The sequence below is a fragment of the Prorops nasuta genome, unplaced genomic scaffold (assembly GCF_024137725.1).
Source record: "Prorops nasuta isolate Cenicafe-Biocafe unplaced genomic scaffold, Cenicafe_Pnas_1.2 PNAS00022, whole genome shotgun sequence".
NCBI lineage: Eukaryota > Metazoa > Arthropoda > Insecta > Hymenoptera > Bethylidae > Prorops > Prorops nasuta.
Genome location: NW_027116819.1, coordinates 1,728,009 through 1,753,383, shown reverse-complemented (window position 1 = coordinate 1,753,383; position 25,375 = coordinate 1,728,009). Strand labels below are relative to the sequence as shown.

General features: G+C 33.7%; 1 protein-coding gene across 2 annotated transcripts in view; it reads right to left on the bottom strand.

Moving 5' to 3' along the window:
• nclb (no child left behind) overlaps positions 1–25,375 on the bottom strand; it is a 288,007-nt gene that overhangs the window by 232,488 nt on the left and 30,144 nt on the right. For both annotated transcript variants that reach the window (XM_066740055.1, XM_066740054.1), the window contains exons 4-5: positions 533–709; positions 307–414 (exon numbers count right to left, since the gene is read on the bottom strand). In XM_066740055.1, coding sequence (XP_066596152.1) covers positions 307–414; positions 533–709 — 285 coding nt within the window. The remainder of the gene's footprint in view (positions 1–306; positions 415–532; positions 710–25,375) is intronic.

The following is a 25,375-nucleotide window of genomic DNA, read 5'->3' as shown; positions in this document are numbered from 1 at the left end:
TCTTGTGCCTAAGCGGCTATCAATCCAGGAACAGCCCTGTCTAGAGCACTCCAAGAATAGAAATCTATTTGTACCTTAATAAAAAATTTATACAGTCACTTACAAGTATTAGAGTTTAATTAATAGAAATAACTTAAAGAAATCCAACTGCTATTGTGTACCAAAGGGAACATCGCATAGATAATATTATTGCAAAGAAAATCTGAATTCGTAAATATTTTACGTCAAATAACGAAAAATAAACGGGGTATCCGTAACACTCCACGCTCCTATTGGCGGGTTAACGTATTAAATAATAAACAATACCTGGTTTAGCATCTTCAGCATCAAAATTCAGCCACTCAATACATAATGGAAATGATGGTAACAATAAATCGTGATGACAATAAAATGATCCTTCCTTTTCATTATAAACTGAAATAAACATAATTATTAACTTTTTGTATAATTAAAAACAGTCTTATATAAATGACGAATTTTAGAGTACTTTTAATACATACATTAATTTGTTAGTTATTTTAAAAAAACTCACCAAAAACTTCTAACATACTGAAATCCCCTTCAACATGTCCTAATAATACCAAATTGTCATCTTGCTTTATTATGTCATCTTCATCATCAGAATCTTCATCATCCTGTTCCATTAAAGGCTTGTTATCTTTGTCATTAAAGGAAACTACATCTCCTATCGTATAATTTATGTTAGTACCTAGACAACAAAGAAATATTTTTATCAATAACACTAAATAGATAACTATAAATTAGTATCATTTAGCATTTTCATGTCAAAGAAACTAGATTTTTTTATATAGGCTGTGTAATTTAAAGCGACCAATAGGAGAAGCTTAGAAATAGAAAAGGATTTGAAGACGAATATCTTAAATTTTTTATTCTATTGCCCCTTATTTAGGAGTAATTAAATGACGAAATTATTTAACCGGGCGTATCTGTGATTGGTTGACATTTGAGGAGACAACCTATTGGGACATAAAATAGTCAATACGATACGCATCTCGTTTGTAAATGCTTTAACATATCTGTGTACAATCTGGATTAGTAGTCATGCACCAAGCGCTAAGTGTCGAACGATGAAAACAGACGTAAACAAACCTGAGCGTTCACTTTTCAAAAGTTTAAACCTGTGTAAATTGCATATAACTGTTTTAGATTTACTATTAATGAATTGTATACATTTTTACAATACAAATGAATCCTAAAATGGTAAAACTACAGATATTTTAAGGTTTAATTGAGTAAACTAATTAATAAATACATATAGATATATTCCGCCGAGCGCTACCGTGTAAATTATCCCACGAAAAACAAGCTTCCCCTCTAAAAAAGGACGGCAAGTACATAAATCGTCTAACGTAAATAATATAATAAAATTAAATATTCGAATTAAAAAAATTAGTAAAATCCAAATGTTAAGTAAGTATTTATTTTTACTGGGGCAAAAGTTAAAATTTCGAAAAAAAAAACAAAAAAAAATAGTGACACAAAAAAATTTACTATCCGAGCTTGTGTTATATGCAATGGAATTAAGTATATTCTTTTGTAAATGACCATTCCCCCAGATTTGCTAAAGCATAGTTTATAGGTTGATTGTATCATACTTGATGAGTGGTCAAAATTCCAGTACCACAATCCGTACTAATTTTTGAGTTATGAAACCTCAAAGTTGCAAATTTTAACATGGACTGCATAGAGTACGATTCGTTTTGAAGTACAATATCTTTAGACTGTAACATGGTAGAAACACGTTACAGAAATGTACATATTTTTTAGCTCTCCTCTCTCCCCCTTAGTGCCTCCCGCGCCACCACAGTATGCCTGTGAGTGTTGAGTGTAGTATGATTAACCTTCCGTGGGGCTACAATGTAGTTTTCTGCAGAAGGAATATTGTAAGTGTCGCCCATGGAAGGAGAGTGTATGTTTCTAGGAAATGGTATGATTGGGAATTGGATGAATGTTTGTAGGATTAGTTGTATGTAATATAAAGCGTATTAAGAATATTTTATTTTACTTAAAAGTAGCATTAAGAAGTCTTTTCTGCTCCAACATGAGCTAGAAAACTGTTGTTCTCCTATCCTTTACTCTCCCATGTCCCAAAACTCCCAAAGCCTATAATGCCCTCTCACTCTAACCTTTCTGCCGAGCGCGACTGTTTACACGACGCTCCTACCGTCCCCTTACCGCCTATCCCCGCCGAACACCCCACCAGTTCCTTCCCATTACCGCGCCGAGTTGCGAGCTCGCCTGCCAGCGCTACTCCCGCGCCACTACCGACCCACCAATGCCGACCCCCCCCCCCCCCCCCCCCGAGAAGCCACCAAGCCACATAGCAGACGACACCGCTGGAAGAGAGATTGAGAAACCTAGGGAACAGTGCGAATGCGGATAATAGTCAATATTACACATAATAATTGGCTGGATGATCGAGAGCATGCGCTGTTGCCCTGATGAATGCTAATGTCCTAGGAATTAGTAAAAGCATCTGGACCCCTGAATGAACAGGGAAATAAGGACCAGACCATTTTTGTTGTAGAATTAGAACTGCCAGATCTTTTCCTGCTATCGAACGAGTCGGTTGGAAACCGATTGCGCTGCGTGATTAGCAGGCCGCACGCCGAGGATTGTGAAGTTGATTGGGTCGGTGCGGGATTATTGAGGAGTACCGACTTCTTATTCCTGGCCCCAATCTTTGCATTGGTTTCGTGCGGAGTTCTAGAAGAGTGTCGACGCGGGAGGAAGCCGAGAGACGTCGCCGGAGCGGTTGAGTCCTTTCCCCTGCTTTTCTCCCTGCCGTCCACCTTCCCATTTAGTGCCCTCCCTGTCGCTACCCCTGCTGATCCCTGAATTTAGCTCTGCCAACCTCCCTCAAGTCCTTCCTTCCCTCTTTAGTGATAAGACGATTGGTGTAGCGTATAATAAGTGTGCCATAGCATCGCGGGAGGCTCCTGCTTTGAGTTAAGTTCAGTTATTTGAATAAAGTTAGTGTTCCCGAAAAAACTGTTCAGATTATTTTAACCTGGATCGATTCCACCGGTTACAAGACATATCTGGGAAAATTCCCCAGCTTCATTGAAACTTAAGTAAGTTATAGAGCAGATTATTGCGACTAGTATGCACCTTTTTCCAACAGGTCAATTATAGAATTGCTTTTTGTAATATTGAAATATAAACTGCGCTGTGCCAATGAGTTTCGGCCGTTTCGGGGCACGCGTAGCACCAAATGAGAGGAAAAGACTCAGCTTTACTGTGCAGTAGGGGTCATCTGTCATCGAGACCAAAAGGACAGAAATTAGCAGGATAAAATTGCTGGGCAGGACATTGAATTTCGTCATTGCGTATTTCAAGGAGCTCAATTTACTCTACTTCGGAGAGATAGAATGTAAGTAGGGTAAGGGTAACAGTTATACGCCGCCAGTTGAGTTTCACTGTGTGAGTGTGTGTGTGTGTGTGATCAAGAGAACATACTTAAATAACCACATTTTAAAATTACGAGAAACAGCGCTTGTGTTGTAAGATTGCGACTTAGGTATGAACATTATGGGCCCGTCAAGTATCTTTCTTGTAAGTATTTTTTTTTTTTCAAAATTTTAACTTTTGTCACAGTAAAAATAAATACTTACCTAACACTTAAATTTCATTAATTTTTTAATTCGAATATTTCATTTTACTATATTATTTATGCTAGACGATTTATGTACCTACCGCCTTTTTTTACAGACGAAGCTTAATTGTTTTTTTTTATTTCTCATAAAATATGAATTTTCATAAGTATTTTGGTTCCAACCATAGAGCATTCTACCTTCAATAATTTAAACGATATGCATTTTTAATTAGGGCTGCAGTTGAAATTCAAATATATTACTTATATTTGAATCGAGATTTGAATATATGAATATTAGGTAACAATAAAAATATTCGTATTCTCGAAATTGAAGATATTAAAACTATACCTATTCGCACATCAAGTTAGTCGCGTTATCCAATGTAACGTTGCGTTCCCGCAGCGTTATAATAGCTGTCATATAACGTTTTGCTAATCGCAAGCGTTAGATAGGCGGGTCGTGTGCGAACTAGGAAGTTATCAACTGATGAGTTATTTATCGAAGATCGATAACTTGTCGGCTTCTCAGTGTCGCGCGATGAGTGTAGCGGGGCAGCGGCGGGACAGGCGCAGGGCCTTACCTGCTCCCACGAACTGCCCCGACACACGTAGTTAGGAGGTCTTAGAAGACACATTGTGCCTATCATGTGCCCCACCGCCGAGATTAAGTGCGACCCCCACTGACAGCCGCCACCAGAGTACACAGGAAAAGTGCAGCGACTGCCAGGAAGCCGCGAACCCATATCGGACGACGGGACACCCAAGCCCTTCGGGCCACCATAAAAGGGCGGCAGAGGAGCCAGGGAGAAGGAGAGAGCGAGAAAGAGAGAACGAGAGAGAAGGAGAGAGCAAGAGATAGAGAGAGAGAGAAAGAGAGAGAAGTAAGCCAGCCCTAGGCAGCTAACATAAGGGTAATTATTCGTTTTGTGAAAAAGTCCTGTGACGTCCCGGGGCGTGCTAGGGCTTTAGGGCTCGTAGCACCGATCGTTTTATAGGGAGCCGCTGGCCCTGCTTACCTGTCACGGGTAAACGGGCAACCTAGCGGAGTGGTCGTTCAGTCGGGCCTTAAACGAAAATCATAGTGTAGAGGCGCGAATTAAAAAGAGTGTTCGCGATTACATAAATTCGTTGCGAGTTTGACCGTTGACGTGATCGTTCCCTTGAGTCGGTTCAAGGCCGCGGACTTAGTACAATTTCCGTGAGAACTCGCGACCTTAAGTACCGAACCAAAACAAGCCGGGTCGTTGTTGTGGTTGTGTAACGTAGGGGTCAGCCACCTCGCCGGACCAAAGTAGATCGCACGCGTCCGTGTGCAATACCAGTAGTATTGCACATTGCTGACACCCGGAATTCTTTTCCGGAAATGCGTCAAACCTTGGGCGTCGGCCGTGGATGTGGAGACTTTTTGGTCGTCATGTGTCGAAAGATCATGGCGCTACTGACGACACATGACCTATTAAGCCTCCTATATATATGCGAGTTCCGCGACCCTCAAGTCGAGTCTTATTCTGTGCAAGCTTAGCCGCTGCCGCATCATCCGCGTTCCAAGGTCGTAACTCTAGTGTTCGTTCCACGGGAGCAGAGTACTCCACCGTATTCTAACAAATCTCTTGCCCAGTCGCCGTGTACTGGTAATTAAGTCTAGTATAATTAAATCCGAAACGAGTCGTGTAGAAATTGTCGCGAGTGTACATCTTTCAGTCGTGCCTAACACGTACCGTTCTGGAAGACGAGCACAATTACTACGAACTGATCATAATTAATAAAGTGCGAGTAATCCACAACCACCGGAGAGTCTAGTCTCTCCAATAGTTGTGACAAATAGTAAATAATCCTGCGAATGCTGATCCAGCATAATTAGCGTTTACTGTAAGTATAATTGTAATACCTGAAAATACAAACTTTTGTGTCAAACTTGCTGTTCCAACGTATGTTTATACATACTATCATTCACCCCGAAGCTTGCCAACTCATTACATTCTTACCGCTCGGAGTGTAATACTTTAGTATACTGTACCGTGAGTCGCAAAGCTCGGTCGGCGTTTCTACTGACCCAGACTCTAGTGTCAAGTCAGCCAAAACTCGACCGATAGGCGGCCACAACTACCCAGTACGTAACATTGAGTACGCGGGAACTTAGTGAGTGCGAATAACCGTCGAGTAACGCGCACGCGCGGGGATAGAGACTCATCCGCGTAGCGTCGCGTAGTAGTTAGTTCAGGAATCCATCGGTGGCGCGCGGAGTACCGCGCGATGCGCGCGACTCGGTGGGGACCGCGGTAACCAGACATTTCGCCGAAAAAATTTGTAGCATGGAGTATACTTTCTACATATCGCATGAATATGACTAAAGTTTGCGCATATCCCTACAGCTCACCTAGCGGAGAAAGTAGGCGAAACTTCCCCCAGGCAGTTGACACTTGACAGATTGGTTATTATTTGTATTATTGGTTAATGTCAGATAAATAATAGTTGAATAAGTTAATGTTGAATTTTTTATTATAAAAGGCATAAGATGTTTCATGAAAAATATATTGCAGTTTGCTATCAAATGGACGCCGAATTTATATAGTTATTGTAAAGATGACTGAAAAAAAGGAGCATATAATTAGCTTTTATACACCTACTTTGAGTGTATAAAAGCTAATTATATGCTCCTTTTTTTCAGTCATCTTTACAATAACTATATAAATTCGGCGTCCATTTGATAGCAAACTGCAATATATTTTTCATGAAACATCTTATGCCTTTTATAATAAAAAATTCAACATTAACTTATTCAACTATTATTTATCTGACATTAACCAATAATACAAATAATAACCAATCTGTCAAGTGTCAACTGCCTGGGGGAAGTTTCGCCTACTTTCTCCGCTAGGTGAGCTGTAGGGATATGCGCAAACTTTAGTCATATTCATGCGATATGTAGAAAGTATACTCCATGCTACAAATTTTTTCGATAAAATTTCCGGTTACCGGGACCGCCGCGAACGCCGACTAGTGGCTCGAGCGCAAGGCTAGCTACTATGTCATCGGGGCTTCAGCCGCGTTCACACAACGTAGGCCGCGCCCACATTTAGGACTTCGCGTTAGCGTAACTAAACCGCGTAAGGAGAACATTGCATCATACTGAGTACGGAACTTATAATAAAGAGAGTTTAACCGGAATTGAAGAATTACTGTTATTAGCACCCCATCCCCTCGATTCGCATACGAGGGTTAGAAACCCCTCTGTATCAATAAATCTTCGGGCATTATTAATATTACATCGAAGGCGCCCGGGTCTTGTAAGAAGTCGCCTATTTGGACGCGAACGCGATCGGTGAGGGATCACTCCTGCCTCCCTTTCTACGCTATCCTCTAGGATAGACAGTAGCGTCTCACCGAATAACACTAATAAATCTATTATCCGAATATTTTTCTAAAATTCAAATAATCTCAGACCAGACTATCAAATAAAGATGATATACATATGTATATAAGAACTTCGAGCATATACAACAAAGGAATCCGTATTCGAACATTATCACTCCGATATTCATAAACAGAACTTAAGCTCAAATTCAAGCTTAAGACCGATAAAGTCTATATTCTATTGTGACAAGGCATTGTATTCGTCTCGAAAAAATTCAAATTTTTTGAGTTTTTTACACTAGTTACGGTAAAGGGGAGGGTGAAGCGCCACCTGCCTGTACTCGCGATTATTGCTTGTATTACGATAAATCGCGGGTCGATAGCTGATCTATTCGCGCATGCGCCGATCTGATAATCTCGCGTGTTGTGGTCGCCTAAGGCACAAAATTTGGGTCCCGTCTGGTTAAGATGTGTGTAGTCTTTATTTTTTTCTTTCCTCATGTGTTAATTTGTTTCCCGTTGCAAATACGGTAATAGGGCATTGGCCTGTAGTTGATTTCCTATTTTATGAAAGTTGTGAGTGAATACAACTGGGGAATAAAGGGGAAGTATAGCTTGAATGCAGTGGACAACCTAGTGGTGGACTTCTTGCAAAGACGCATGCAGCAGCCTCCTTCCATTGTCATTCGCAATTAGCTATTGCTCTCAGGTAAAATTGGCTTTCTCTTTAGGACAGGCCAGGGCTCCTTGTTACCTAGTTCCTTGTCTTATCTCGAATTTGGTCCGGCGTAATATTAGTCGGTTTCTTATTTATAATAAATGATTATTGTGTTTATTATTTTTCGGGATCGGTTTTCGTATTCATGAGATAATATACTTCAATGATCGCGAGTCGCGTAGGGAACTCCCATTTCTTAGGAACATTTTTGGTCGGGGTGTAGTCCCTCGTTGGAGGAGAGCCATTCAGAGCCTCCTCAAAGGTTTCCCATCGCATACCGTGTTCGAACTTTCTTCCCCATAGCCGTACCCCATTATTTCAGGTGAAATTTAAAAAGCGTCTAGGTGCACGCCTGAAGGTCTGAAGCTGGCCAACCGCGGAGGAAAATCAACAGAATCCCAGCGCACTGGCGTCCAACTACTAGATAAAGAAAATATCTGCGTTAATTAGAGTAATTAAGAGTAGATTATATGTGTATCTTCATTCTGTTCGCGGGAATAAATCTATAACTTTTATAATCATGATTGTGCAGAAGCTTTATTTAGCATTCCCTGGACATTAATAACTCCGTGTGTCTTGTCGTCCGTTTCTGGTCCCTGCCTTCCCTTGGTAAATCATGGCTGAATGGTGTCTTCTTAAAAATTTAGGTAATTCCCTTAGTGAAACACTGTTCGAGGCCGAGCCGCGAAACGCGACGTTACACTATGTTACATATCTTATAGGCTTCAAGGGGAGCTTAAGCTCAAGTTCTGTTTATAAATACCGGTGCATGGTCTGTCGCCCACTGGTGAGGATTCTTTGAACACTGGCATATACTTGAACAAAAAATATGCAGCGGAGTTTGTAAACGATTAATATCTAGCACTTTAAGAAGTTTTGGAAGACTAAACATCATCAAGACGTGTGTAATATGTTTAAAAGCATATAATAAAAATATAAAGCTAATAAATTAATTTAAAGTAACGTATAAGATATTTTAATTTGACCTAACCTGGATTCAGTTTTTCGTAGCAGTCAAGCAATTTTTAAACAAAGATATCAAGTAACACGGTAGTGTTATGCGGCAAGTAATTTAAAGAGCCGCGCGACACTACCTACTTTTACGCCAAGTTTGGACTCACGATTTTTCCGATGGATATATTTTCCGATCGGTTCATTTAATGAAAATTTTGATGAAACTTTTGTTATATAATGTTAATATAAGCTTACGAATGAGACCGCAAACGTTTAAATCGGTTCACGCAATAATGAGATCTCACGATTACGTTCCACTAATAGCTCAAATCATTTCATTTAGCGTTTCTTCTCTTCCCGACCAAGATTTTGGTGTCTCCATCGGACCTCTCACTCTTACACGTTTAAGCGTATCTTCTGTCCTTTACTTTTGCTCTATCGAATGTGTTGGTGCTATAGGTGTGAAACTGATTCCAATATGGCCGCAACGCAGGCGCGACGTATATGTAGTATCCATCGAAGTGTTCGTTTTGTTAGTATGATCCGCACGTGAGTTTTCCACGTGAATTCATAGTTACTTGGAGCACATGAAAGAAATAATTCAGAGCAACTTCTCTAAGTAGAAAAAAACTATAGAATTCTTTGTGCAGTAATTGCATGAGTTCTTTAGAACTTCAGCAAAAAATTGCTAGTACAGTTACTAACAAAGTTCTGATTGTTAAATTATCATTATATAATACCAAAACTGAAAATATAGAAAACGTTAAAGATTGGATTGTTCTTAAAAACTGAAACATTAAAGGTATACCTATTGAGAAATTAGAAATGGGTGATAAAGTTTATAAAGCGAATTGTGCGATTTTCCATGACGGCAAGAATGCTGCAACTGGTCATTATACGTTTTTGATACGTAAGGATAAATCATGGATATATGCGAACGATCATATTGTTCAAAAGAAAACATGGCCCAGAAATTCAAAAGGTACGTTTATCATATTCTTTGAGAAAATTTAATTAATTCAATATTACCTTATTCGTATCTCTAACGGTTGCTTTTATAAATGTTGAAAGTTGTTATCATGGGTAAAAACGTTTTACTTGTAATAACATGTTCAACAATATTAGCACCACGGCTGCGTTTAAAACGCCATTTCACTAAATATTGGCCGCAATTATAGCGCCTTCGGCTGCAATATATCTAGTGAGTAAACTATTTAAAAATGATATGATTTCCACAATGAGTTTCTATCATTATTAAATTATTTTCTCACTGAGTATCGCGCCGTTTCAAATAAAATCCCGTAATACATATTTTTTGTTTAGAAAATTATTGTATCTTTCTTCATCAAAACTATTTATAACGAGTTGATATGTAATTTTTCATTGTTTTTAGCTATAATTTTTCAATGTAGTATTTAAACTGTTGTACTATACCTTTTTTAATATTGTTAAATAAAATTGATTATTGTTAACAATATAATTATTTATATATTTCAATTTATATTCCCTTCCAATAAAATTTATTTATTGAATACACATTCTTTCTTTAAGAGTTTCACTACATTTTGTATTATTTGCATAAAGAAATTCTTAAGATGTATCTTTGTCACATATTACAAAAAGCTCCGAGATCCCAAAAAGAAACACTTTCGTGTAAAAAACAACGGCAAGTAATTTGGTTTTTTCTCTCCACAAAAATTAAAATCCCAATAAAATACCATAAAAAAAAAAAAAAAAAATTTACACAAAATAAGTCTCAAACAAAAATACCGGCAACACAAAGAATTAAAATCACTTAAATTCGACAAGTAATTATTTGATCCCAAACAAAAATAGCGGCAACACAAAGGATTGAAATCACTTATAAATTCGACAAGTAATCAAGCGGTAATATAAAGCACTGAGGTCGCATAATTTAGGCAACTAAAAAAATGTAAATAAATAATTAATTATTATATCATTTTTGTATACATACTACTTGCCAGGAGGGGCCAAAAAGTGTAGAGTAGTATATATTTCAATATGCAACTGTAACGAAGATTTAAATATACATAACACTATTTGGCCCCTCCTGGCAAGTAGTATGTATACAAAAATGATATAATAATTAATTATTTATTTACATTTTTTTAGTTGCCTAAATTATGCGACCTCAGTGCTTTATATTACCGCTTGATTACTTGTCGAATTTATAAGTGATTTCAATCCTTTGTGTTGCCGCTATTTTTGTTTGGGATCAAATAATTACTTGTAGAATTTAAGTGATTTTAATTCTTTGTGTTTGCCGGTATTTTTGTTTGAGATTTATTTTGTGTAAATATTTTTTTTGATGTTATTTTATTGGGATTTTAATTTTTGTGGAGAGAAAAGACCAAATTACTTGCCGTTGTTTTTTACACGAAAGTGTTTTTTTTTTTCGGTTTTTATTATATGCTTTTAAACACATTACACGTGCCTTGCCGATGTTTAAGCTTCAAAAATGTAGTAAAATACGAAATATTAAGCGTTTACAAACTCTGCTGCAGAAATTTTTTACAGATATACAAGTGTCCACAAAGAATCCTCACCAGAGGGCTACAGATCTTGTGTTTTTTAACGTCCTTGCACTATTCGAATATTCTTTAAATCCGAATATTTAGAAAAGTAGAAGTTATTGATTCGCTTATTCGAATATTAGGATAATTCTAATACTTAATATATGCTAGGTTTATTTTTCAAATAAACAAATTACTTTTATTCGAATAACTGCAGCCATATTTTGAACGATTATGTGTTGTTACCAAAAGTAGCAAATATGCAAGCTTTAACAGCTTGTATGTTCGGGATCAGAAAAGAGTTTTTATTCTTACTGGCGTCTAAAGTCTAGTATTTTCTTGTATTTTAACATAACTTAATCTAAAAAAATTGGTGTTATGCTCCGAAATCTATCCGTTTTGACATAGAGTGGTCTAACACTTTATAAGTTTCACCACAAAATGCCCCTGTGAATCTTTGTGTATTCTGACAGAGCAATTTATAAGAAACCTCTGGCCCATTATGTACATTATTTTTTCAATTTATTTATTAAGTATAAGAAATTACGTCTAATTGAACAATTATGATAAAACTTTTTATTGCAATATTTCAAAGTCGAACTGTTTTAATAGAGCTACAATATTTTATCAATACTACCAAATTTCATAATATTACTATACATCCACATTTGTGCAATCTTCAAACAAAAGTCTGGTTACAGATTTGATAAAATATTACGGCGCTATACGATGCATGCTATTATTCTATGAAAATCTACTCCTAGACGGTTCTCGCAGTAGCTGCCTCAAATCTATAATAAGTCTGCCGTTAGACAGATAGCGCAGGGTCTGCTCGATATCTACTTACAACCTACCACCAGTAACTGCACGCAGGCTCTGCTAGCAGAATACTGACCAATGAACAACGCAAATGTATACAGGGCCATTCCACGTCAAAATGGACAGATTTTGAAGTACAACACCGATTTCTTAAAAAATGTATATGTTAATATATAAGAAAATACAAGACTTGGCGCAAGTTAGATTGAAAAATCTTTTTTTTTTCCGGAGATACGAGCTGTCAAAGTTTGCATTTTTGCTGTTTTTGGTAAAAACCCATAAACTCTGGAAATTCAGATTTTCTAGACAAATTATGGTAGGAGACTATGACAGCAACCAGTATACTCAAGAAGATTTATATTTTATTAGAAAAATATATAAAACATAGTTTGTAATATATTATTAACACCGTTAACATTTAAAATAAACATTTTAATTAACCAATGCGTTGACATATTCTAACAATTGTAAAAAAATATTAGGAATGATCCTTGTGATTTCGCCTATAGAGAAAAAAAATTAAAACGCGTATACTTTCTTGGTCTTCATAGTGAAAACAAAGATTGTATAACGACGTGCACGGTGAGAAGCGTCGGCCGAACGACGTAAACCGGTAAAGCGCATCCTAAGCTGAAAGAAGCTAGCCTCTACGCGCCGAATTCCATCAATCTACGACCTAGATTAGTTAATACCATATTTTAATTCTTTGTTCTTATTCTTATTACTATTATAAGTTAACAATATATTTGTTATTACTCTGTGTTAAAGTTCAAAGTTAAAATTAATTTTGTTTGATGAAGTATTTATATTTGGAGTTTATAAAAATTGTAAATCCATCCAGAGATAGTTGTACTCTCTGTACTCGGGAAGTAGGGTTTGTAACGGAGACGATTGAATAATTATAGAGCCCATCAAACTGTTGAGTTTGGAGTATCACATTTAGAAGGACAGTAAATTTTACCGAGGTTTGGGTACGTGGCCCGCGGCCCACTAGGTACGACCTAGTTAAAATGGACTGAGATAGGGTGAGGCTAGGCTCAGGTAGACAATGAAAAAGAGTTATCGACTTAGAAATATAATGTTTATGTACACAGAAAAAAAAACATTTTTTGTTTGGAGATCAGAGAGTACAACTCTCGAAGGATAAGGTTGTCGATGACTATGTATTCAGTTTAGTTTGAGCTTTAGAAGTGGAAAGTTGAGTGCAAAATAAATACTTATATAAATTAACAAAGTATTAATGTTAATTCTGTCCCGCCTATAACACTCTGCATTATAAGCATTCTCACCATCAAGAGACACGGTAGTGTCTCGACGGCAAGTACATAAAAGTAGAAAAAGTGATGCCTATACCGCCGTCGGGGCACTACACTCTTATACAACTAGTTGGGGCGTCCCAATATTCAAACCGATGTTTTTCCGCGAATAATCTATTGCCGTTATTTAAGTAAAGCTTTTCTTAAAATGGTTTTGAAAAAGCTTTCATTTGCGTCTAAGAGCATCAAAATCGGTTCACGCAATCCAGAGATCTCATATTCTGTTAGCTATATATATATCGAAAATAAAATTTTCCTTCATAATCTTCTTCTCCAGCCAGAGTGTATATCTCGGGCTGAAGTTGGTCGCTAAGAAAAATGACGTCATTTTCACAACGCTTTCAACATAATATACTCAACGACCAAACTATATAAGGTTGTGAACTGTCAACTAAAATCGATATAATCGATCATTAATTCGGTGACTATATTGAACTGTAAATTGTAATGTGAGGTTATTTTTATTTAATGCAGTGAGGTTATTCATCGTGTTGCGATATTGCATCCGTTAAATTTCTACAATAACAAATAAATTCAATTAACAATGACTGAAGGATTCGCTAATTAGATAAGTATAACATTATATTTTACAATACAGGATATAATATACTTTGTAGGTATTTCTTTTTCAGATTAAATTAAGACAAAACATTTTCGTTTTCATTGATGAGGATAGAGCTGACTAGATTAAATAAGATTAATATTTACAACTCTGGGCCAATGAGAAGTAAACTTTCAACATTAATGTTCATCGGTCATTATCAGGAGGATATTAATTGAAAGAAATTGTTAAGGTATTTAATAATCATATGCTCGACTTCCAGGTGTGGAAATCATTAATAAAATTTATGTTTAACTTTTTCTTTATCTTAAACTGATATGGATTTCAATTGTTCGATAGGTTATATTATATATGAGAACAAATATTTCAGACTAAATTATAGTAATGCTTGTTTGGAAAATATGACGCATTCCGATGAACCTTCCTTTACGTTGAGTACAAGTTGACTAGTGTTTGGATTTAAGCTAATTATACGATAATAGATGTTTACAAAAGATGCAAAGATACCCAAATATTACAGATCTTTAGTCTCAAGAAATTTAGGTCACTAAGCAATAAAGAAAATGGAGATGGGGCAACATCAAATACTAGTAAATAACTGAGATGCTTCATGTTCCTTCAAATATTTATTTTCTTTGAAGATTGAGATTGTTAAATGATGAATTTGATTTTAGGTTTACTCGTAGTGTCATCATTTAGTATTTTACAGTCACTGTGCAAGTGTATTATAGCAAATAGTAATACTTCTGCTTTGACTTAAATACATTTGGTACAAATGAATTAAAAATCCAAGGAGGAAGGTTCGCACACATACTGACTATTGGAATTGAATCAACAATTGGGCTTTTCACTCCTGCATTCTGGTACTTAAAACAGGCAAAGATGAAAGCATTGAAAGATTGGCAAAGTAAGAATAAGCCAATATTCAGAAAAACGTCATCCATTGCTCAGCCATAATTTAAGGATGAGACTCATTGGATGAAATTCTGTAAAATTGAGTTAATAACTGTTGATTGTTTTCCTCTGTTACCTATGCTAGTATTCAACGCCGTAGGCAGTATACTGGTCATTGGTATGGATGAAAAAATGGACGTTTATTCTCAATTGAAACAAAGTCCAAAAATTAATGGTTTCCACTCCATTTTGCAGCACCAGAAATCCGACCAGTTTGAAGTGTGTAGAAATTTACGAAACGAAAACTTGAAGACTTTGGCACAGGAAATTTATAAGGACGACTCGCCAATGTATCTCCCATGTCACCTTTGTCAAAAGTTAGCAGCATAAACGTGACAATGATTGGTGCTAAAAAGAAACGGCGTATGCAAAACGACAATGCCAACTTCGATTATATGCTTCATTGTAGCTTATTTCAAGCTTTACGAATTGCTTTTCTAGTTTTGCCCCTGTATCACCTGAAGCAGCTGAGGGAGTTACTGAAGTTTGGCAAAGTAAGATGTTGGTAAAAAGTCAAATGTTGATAAACAAAAAATGTAAATTAATTAAAACATACATTTTACTTAATTACTTTTATATGTTGAAAGTATGTTTATTGATTATGAAAAATTTAATCAAACTTTTATTATGGTGAAACTGGAAACATTAAAAAACTAGTCTGAGCATTAATTATGAAGTTCATTTGTGCAAAATGCATTACAAATATCAATAAAATCAATGTGTTGACTGTGATATTTTTTCAATATTAATATATATATTTTTATTAGTTAAGCGCTGCTGTTTCAAAAAATGAGAAGGGTGGAAATTTTCTTTAAAATCTGTAGAAATTAAAAGAATAATTTAATTTTTTAAATATCATACTCTTACAAAACGTTATGAAATCCCACAGAAAACAGACTTCGCCTGTAAAAAATGGCGGTAAGTACATAAACCATTTAACATAAATAATATAGTAAAATTATCCAATTAAAAAAAGTAGTGAAATCCAAATATTAGGCAAGTGTATTTTTTCACCTTAGCAAAAGTTAAATTTTCGAAAAGAAAAAAGGAACAAAAAAGTTACTTGTTGGGCCCGTAATATCCATGCACAGTGAGAAATAGAATCGTATGTGGTCCGGCTAACTTCACTCTGTATTTTAAAATGAAATTTGCTATACTACGCTATAGCTGAATCTCATACACGATTCAATTTCTCACTGTGCATGGACATTACGGGCCCGGCAAGTAACTTTTTTGTTCCTTTTTTTCCGAAAATTTAACTTTTTCTAAGGTGGAAAAATATACTTGCCTAATATTTGGATTTCACTATTTTTTTTAAATGGATAATTTTACTATATTATTTATGCTAGATGGTTTATGTACTTGCCGCCTTTTTTTACAGTCGAAGTCTGGTTTTTGTGGGATTGACCAATCAGCGCTCTCAGAAACCATCATCCTGAGCGCTATAGTTAACTAACACGAATCTCCTATATGCCGCCGTTAGAGAAAAACCCTGTGTATATATTAGGGTGGCCATAAAAAAAGAAAATTTTTTCCGGTGCTTTTATTTTGTTAAGAATGATGAAAAAATAGGAATTGAATTTTTTTAGATTTTCTTGAAGCCGTTAAATGGTGCCGATATCGTTTTTAAAGTTAAAAATCCGATGTTCTTCCACTTTTTCGAGGTTAGATGTAAACCAAAATTCCAATAAGCTTTTCCTTTGTCAAAAATTATAAAAAAAAGAGATCCTCGAATTTATAAAATTTTTTGAAGCCGTTAAATTGTGATAATATCGATTTTAAAATTAAAAATTTAGATTTATTGCAAACAATTTAACGAAATTATAAATTAATATTGTGCTTTGAAAAGTCCTTTACTTAAATTACAAGAAAATGTAATAAAATAAACATTAATCCAGCACAATATTAATTTATAATTTTGTTAAATCATTTTTAATAAATCTAAATTTTTAATTTTAAAAACGATATCGGCACCATTTAACGGCTTCAAAAAAATCTAAAAAAATTTGATTCCTATTTTTTCATCATTCTTAACAAAATAATAGCACCGCAAAAGTTTTTCTTTTTTTATGGTCACCCTAGTATATATATATATATATATTAGTGTGACCGTTAAAAAGTGAATTCGCGAATTTTTTTGATTCCACTCCTTAAATCGGTTCTAAATAAAATAACAAACTTTCTCACCGCGACAACTCGTTTTTTTTAAGGACAAATGGTGCCTGTAAGCTCGATGTTTTTTGCATTTGATTAGCATTAGGATTTTCAACAATTCCAGTTATAATTTTCTCACAGTTATATGACGCGTTCTAAAAATTATACAATAATGGAAACTCACTCTCCTGCTATATATATGTAAGGAAAAAATTGAAACTCATTTAATTTTATCCTGGCTTGTTGCAATGTTTTAATAAACATGACGTTAAAAATCGGCGAGAAGAAAAATATTTATATTACCGAAATTCTCCAAATTTAAATTATATTAAGGCCTCTCTACACACATACATTATGAAAAATATTAGTAATTAGGGTTTTGGGTGTTTCATATATAATGAATTTCTTTTATCGATTCGTTCACTATTTAATATATCCAACAATTTTTAGTATTTTTTTTATAAATAAACTACAGCGCTGAATGTAGATTTTTAAATTTCATTTGTTTTCATTTAATTTGTATCTTTTTACTGAGAATAATTTACAAACAGTACGTTAGAAAAAAATAATTTATTGTCCAATAGAACTTATGAAATCTTGATGATACTTCATTTATTTTCTTTGTATTTTGTTTATATCGAAAATGAACAAAATTAGATCTTTTTACTTACCTTTTGATTGAATTTTTTTGTTATTTATTCATTTTTTAACTAGCTTATTTTGTGTCCGAAACAAAAAATAATTTAAAATTGTCCGAATATTTTTTATGATTTATTTATTAATTTTTACATAGAGTTGAATAAATATCAAGATTTCATAAGTTCTATTGGACAATAAATTGTTTTTTTTCTAACGTAATGTTTGTAAATTATTCCCAGGAAAAAGATACAAATTGAATGAAAACAAATGAAATTTAAAAATCTACATTCAGCGCTGTAGTTTATTTATAAAAAAAATACTAAAAATTGTTGGATATATTAAATAGTGAACGAATCGATAAAAGAAATTCATTATGAAACACTCAAAACCCTAATTACCAATATTTTTCATAATGTATGTGTGTAGAGAGGCCTTAATATAATTTAAATTTGGAGAATTTCGGCAATATAAATATTTTTCTTCTCGCCGATTTTTAACGTCATGTTCATTAAAACATTGCAACAAGCCAGGGTAAAATTAAATGAGTTTCAATTTTTTTCCTTACATATACAGGGTGAGGCACTTAAGCCGCCCCAGAATACGGACGTAGAAAGTTGCGTATCTCTTTAACTATAAAAAATATTCCATTTTTCCATAGACCATATTTGAAGCCTCTCTTGTTAATTGCATTCAGAAATATCCTATGCAAAAATTGAATATCTTTTATAGTTAAAAAGATACGCGCCTTTCAGCATTCATATTCTGGAGCGGCTTACCTGCCTCACCCTGTATATAGCAGGAGAGTGAGTTTCCATTATTGTATAATTTTTAAAACGCGTCATATAACTGTGAGAAAATTAGAACTGGAATTGTTGAAAATCCTAATGCTAATCAAATGCAAAAAACATCGAGCTTACAGGCACCATTTGTCCTTAAAAAAAAAGAGTTGTCGCGGTGAGAAAATGTTTGTTATTCTATTTAGAACCGATCTAAGGAGTGGTATCAAAAAAATTCGCAAACTCACTTTTTAACGGTCACCCTAATATACAGGGTGTAACGAAACGACCGCATTTTCTCGTAACTGGAGGTTCGGGGTGACAAACTGAGTGCACGTGTAAAATTTCGTTCGAATCGTTCAAGAGGTTTAAAAGTTATTTACATTTAAAAATCACCCTTTTTCGGTCCTTTTCGAACGACTTTGATTGCACAATGGAAAGTGAAAAAACAATTGATGAACACCCCAATTAGAATGTAAAAGTTATCGATCGCACGCGATAATACTTTTGCTATTTATTCCATTAATCTGGCTATCAGATTAATTTTAAAAATAGCAAAATCCTTTTTTTCACATTTCCAATTCAATTCAGTACAATTATCATTGACTGAATTTATGGAAAGAGCGAGAAGACGCAATGAAAAGGAAAGTATCAAAAACTAAGATGTCGCGCGAACGCACTGATAATTTAATAGGAAACGCATGAGGGCATTCTCTTTCTACTAACGAAGCTAAAGAGAATGATTCAAAATCAATACATTGATGATAGAGAAAACTAAACTTACCCATTTAATGTTCTCCAAGTTCTTTTACATCGAAGTTTTCGAAAAAGCTTCAAACTGGCTCTTCGATGATTTCCAGAAAGCACACTATCACTGTTTTTGCATTTAAGCATTTGTGAATTTAAACAAATTAGGTATTAACCTACGTTTCTTCAAAACACTGGTTAATTTGACACTTTTGAACTGTTTGAAGTAGGCTGATTAAGAGTAGTCGAAACGAATTACTTATTATTTCTCCTCTCTGTGACTCTCTCTCTCTCTCTTTCTCTTCAGCATACTTCAAACAGTTCAAAAGTGTCAAATTAACCAGTGTTTTGAAGAAACGTAGGTTAATACCTAATTTGTTTAAATTCACGAATGCTTAAATGCAAAAACAGTGATAGTGTGCTTTCTGGAAATCATCGAAGAGCCAGTTTGAAGCTTTTTCGAAAACTTCGATGTAAAAGAACTTGGAGAACATTAAATGGGTAAGTTTAGTTTTCTCTATCATCAATGTATTGATTTTGAATCATTCTCTTTAGCTTCGTTAGTAGAAAGAGAATGCCCTCATGCGTTTCCTATTAAATTATCAGTGCGTTCGCGCGACATCTTAGTTTTTGATACTTTCCTTTTCATTGCGTCTTCTCGCTCTTTCCATAAATTCAGTCAATGATAATTGTACTGAATTGAATTGGAAATGTGAAAAAAAGGATTTTGCTATTTTTAAAATTAATCTGATAGCCAGATTAATGGAATAAATAGCAAAAGTATTATCGCGTGCGATCGATAACTTTGACATTCTAATTGGGGTGTTCATCAATTGTTTTTTCACTTTCCATTGTGCAATCAAAGTCGTTCGAAAAGGACCGAAAAAGGGTGATTTTTAAATGTAAATAACTTTTAAACCCCTTGAACGATTCGAACGAAATTTTACACGTGCACTCAGTTTGTCACCCCGAACCTCCAGTTACGAGGAAATGCGGTCGTTTCGTTACACCCTGTATATATACATATATGAGCAATTCCACCAATTCGGTAACTGGTTAAATCGGCTCACATCCCAGATTTTTTTGATATTCTCAGATCTTGTACTCTTTATCGAAAAATGATTCTCTAATTTTTTTTAGAATTTTTTATCCATTATTTACGACGTGGTTATATTGGAAAGTTTTTAAATTTAAGTACGTCCTATCTTTTAATTAATTGTCTATACTTTTTCAAATAACTTAATAAATTTTTTTCACACATGATTTCCATGTAAAAAAATCTCACCTTTCCAGTGGAATAATTGTTTTTCTAGTAACATTACTTTATACCGAAGAAATTAGCGTTTAAAGTATAAAAATCAATTTTTCAAGAAATGCGTATTTTTTTTTTAGTATTTTTTTCGTAAAGTTGAGAAAATTTTACATGGAACCTGTAACTTTCAAAATGGGATTCCTATTAAAACTCGTCGAATCGATAATAATAAAAAAGAAATAATAAATAGTTGACCGCAAGTATTATGGACTATTTCGATTCTTCAGGACTTTTTTCCAAGTATGACACTAGAGCCTGTAATATTTATTCGAAATGACTTAATTTTATTACTGTAAGTGCCGGTGTCTTTGCGTAAAAGTCGAGATTACATAGGAGTACCAATTTAAATTTTTTGTTCCCCAACCATAAATATACTCTTGTTTTGAAAGTTCAAAGTTTAAAATTTGTAGGTTTGAAGTTGATTTAAAAATAAAAAATGATATACAGAGTAGAAAAAATACATTGGGAGAGCCATTACTGCAATTAAAAAAATTTAAATTGGTACTCCTACGTAATCCCGATTTTTATGCAAAGACACCGGCTGTTACAGTAATAAAATTAAGTCATTTCGAATAAATATTACAGGCTCTAGTGCCATACTTGGAAAAAAAGTCCCTGAGAGTCGAGATAGTCCATAATAGGGGAGGCAGGGGATAGTTGTGACATTTTATATTATATTTAAAATAACTAGTTAATTAATCATATATTTTAAATTAAAATCAAATGCTGTTCTTTCTACATCATAACACTATATTATCCGCTATAAGCAATTCTTATATACCTATTAGGCTGTCTTTAATTTAATAATTTTTAAATAATATTGCTTGCAACTTATTGCCCCAGTCTTGGGGTAGGTTGTTACATCATAGGGGGTAAAAAGTGATAAATTTTGTCTCTTTAAAATTGGATGCAAAGGTAAATATAATAAAACAGAATTATATTTTTCTTTATTAACTTTTAACTAATTTATTTGTTTAACTTGAATGAAGATATGATTATTACAAAGTTTTAAACATATTAGATCAAAAATAATGCACCAATTAATCAGAATCGTCTTCAGATTTACAATTGAAACAAATATAATGCAAAACATCACCTTTCACACATTTAACGTGACACCAATTTCCACACTGCATACACTGAACCCACTGTGTACCAGGCTTACTTGCATTAAACGATTTATAGCAAATTAAACAAAAGCATTCATCATCTTTTTTTTCATTATTATATTTTACTTTTTTTTTCTTCACGCACACTTCCTTTTTGCTTTTAACCTTTCGTTTTTTATTTAACTTTTTATCTTCTTCTTCCTTCAATAATTGTATCTCTGGTGAATCAGTTAAAATAGCAGATTTTCGTTTTTTTCGTGATGTATTCTTAATTCGAGGAGGTGCCTTTGGATACGGTCGAATTTCTTCTGGATTAAAATTAATAGGGCCAGGCGATAAATTTTTATCTGGATTAGATGGACCTGCAACTGGTAAAATTTGATCTCTTTGTTCATTATTTTGTTCTGTTAATACCCTGTCAGTGACAAAGGCAGAAAGAAAATCTTTTTCCTGAAATATACTATTATTTAATGGGAAAATTCCAGTTTTGCGAAATCCAGCAATAATATTAACCGGATTTAGTGCCATCGGAAGAGCTTCTTTTACTATGGATGGAATATTGTGTATACTCATTGTCTTTCCGGCATTGTTTCTTAGCCAAGCATCTTGCTTATTGGAACAATAATTTTTAAAAGGACCATAAACACTTACGTCCAGTGGTTGCAATTTGTGGGAGCAATGCGGTGGAAATGATAATAATATTATATTATTATTCTTTGCTTTTTCAACCACACTGATGCTTAAGTGCGAACAATGATTGTCCAACAGTAAAAGTACAGGGTTCGAAATAGATGGCTTTACATGATCGATGAAATGATTTAGAAATAATTCAAATTCTATTTCAGTCATCCAACCTGACTTATTCCCAGCACCGATACATCCTGGTGGACCATCGCGTATAAAATAGTCTCTATATCTAATTCTAGGGAATATAAACATACAAGGAACGGAATTTCCAGTTGCATTGACTGCTACACAAACAGTAACAAGAGAACCTCTTTCAGCCGAAGTTACAGATCCGACTTGTTTAGCTCCTTTTGTTGCTATAATTTTTCTCGGTTTTTGTACAGTAGTAACTCCTGTTTCATCTACGTTCCAGATATGAGAAGGAGTTAGCTTATATTTGTCAATTATTGAAGTTAATTTTGTAAAAAAATTATCAATATTTGTCTTATTAAATGAGGTAGCACGGCTTAAGCTGGTAGCTTCAGGAATTCTTATTGAAATCATAGAATTATGTCTTTTTAAAAAAGCAGTAAACCAGTCTACACCTGCTTCTTTATTAATTCGCCATGATTGTGGCATTTCAATATGATATTTAAGCGCACATTCATAAGCAATTTTTCTAATATCTTCTGGAGTTAACCCATAATAAATTTGGCTACATTTAATTATATAATCGGTCAAGATTTTCTCTTGCTGTTTATCAAAGACCTGTCTGTTTGGCCGATACCCTATTGTAACAGAATCTATGGATTTTCCTTCATCTAAGGCTATTTTTCTTTTTTTTAAATATCTTGCCAGAGTCATGTGACATAAACCAAAATCTTTCGCTACTCTGCGAATTTTCATTGTATTGTCTTCCTGTATAATAAGAGCAACTTTTTCAAATAATTCTTTTGGTTGTGTACCACGTTCAGTTTTTCTCTTATATACTCGCATTTTCTATAAAATAAATTAATAATAATAGTTTTATGGTTTTAAATAAAAGTATCTATAATTTAACACGATGACTTAAACATAAACCAATTTTAGCGTAGAAATTTAAGAGTCTAGGTATCTATAACTTGAGGTCAATTGTGACACGTAACATCTAGCCCCGAAAATTTATAACATTTTGCCCCGACTACACAATTACATCTTTAATGCATAAAAAAAGTCGTAAAAGAAGATTTGGCTTTTCTATTATATACTGAGATCATTAAAAAACTTCAAATTTATATAAATATACACAATTGCTATATGATAAAATAATTTATAATATTAAAAAATAAAAAATAAGGTTTACAAGAAAAATTTACAAACCTAGTATTTTCAGCAGCTACTCCTATATCTTCCTTCATCGACAATATTAGTGCGACTAAGATACTTAATCCATTAGCGGACGTTATAAGAAGCATTTACTTGTATTGATGCTCTTCTACAATATGTTTATTTACCTGTTTTTCATCTGTAACTTCTTACCCCCGTAACAACTAGCCCCTGTCTCCCCTACTTACAGTAAACTATTTATAATTTCTTTTTTTTTTTTTTATTATTATTGATTCGACGAGTTTTAATAGGAATCCCATTTTGAAAGTTACAGGTTCCATGTGAAATTTTCTCAACTTTACCAAAAAATTACTACCAAAAAAGAAAAAAATACGCATTTCCTGAAAAATTGATTTTTATCCTTTAAACGCTAATTTCTTCGGTATAAAGTGATGTTACTAGAAAAACAATTATTCCACTGGAAAGGTGAGATTTTTTTATATGGAAATCATGTGTGAAAAAAATTTATTAAGTTATTTGAAAAAGTATAGAAAAATAATTAAAAGATAGGACGTACTTAAAATTAAAAAATTTCCAATATAACCACGTCGTAAATAATGGATAAAAAATTCTGAAAAAAATTAGAGAATCATTTTTCGATAAAGAGTACAAGATCTGAGAATATAAAAAAAATCTGGGATGTGCGTCAGTAAACCAATTCCCGAATTGGTGAAATTGCTCATATATAATATTTTAAAAGAAATTATGAAATTGACCACGAGTCTGTTGTAATTTCGAAAAATTTAAATCACAATACTGTAGCAGTTCATTTATTTCAAACAAAATTAATTGATTACTTAAAAACCAAATACTGAGAAACTATTAAGAAGATAACTTATTTTTCTAATGGATGTGCAGTTCAAAATAAAAATAAATCAAATTTTATAAATCTCCTTCACCACTAGGAAGATTTCGGAATAGATGCTGATTAGCACGTTTTCACAACTTCATATGTTAAAAATGTATATGATGGTAATAGATTGACTAAAACAGCTTGCCGTTAAAGCTAGTTTACAAAGACCATTAAATAATCAAATAAAAATGCTTTGTTATTATTTCAATGGGCCGAAGATAACATTAAAAATATGAAATTTACATTTTGTAGTAATAAAGAATATGAACAACTTAAAAATAATTTGAACCAACGTTTTAAAAAAAGCGAAAGTAGTTATAGAAACGAGAAAAAATCATGCATTTTTCACGATAAATTATAAAGACAATTATAAGCTAATGCTTCTTCTCAATTAGATAATTTTACAATTGTAAAAGTTTGTTAAATATTTTCAGTATAGGAGTTTCACGTTCATAATATTTTCTTGTCATAATTTAATGAAATATATAAATATCAATTGGTATATAATTTTTATATTCGAACAAATGTTAAAATAACTTATTTTATGTTATTTTGTGAATAAATAACGACTATTTATAAAGTAGAATAATAACATATATATATTGTTTATTTAGAATAGTAATAAGAATAAGAACAAAAAATTAAAACATGTTATTAAATTATCTAATCCGTAAATTGATGGAATTCGACGTGTAGAAGCTACTTGCTCTCAGCTTAGGATGCGCTTTACCGATTTACGTTATTCGGCCGACGCTTCTGACCGTGCGCGTCGTGATAAAATCTTTTCTTTCACTATGAAGACTAAGAGAGTATACGCGTCTTATTTTTTTCTCTATAGAAGACATTCCAAGGGAAGCTCCTAATATTTGTTTTACATTGTCAGAATATGACAATACATTGGTTAATTGAAATGTTTAATTGTTAACG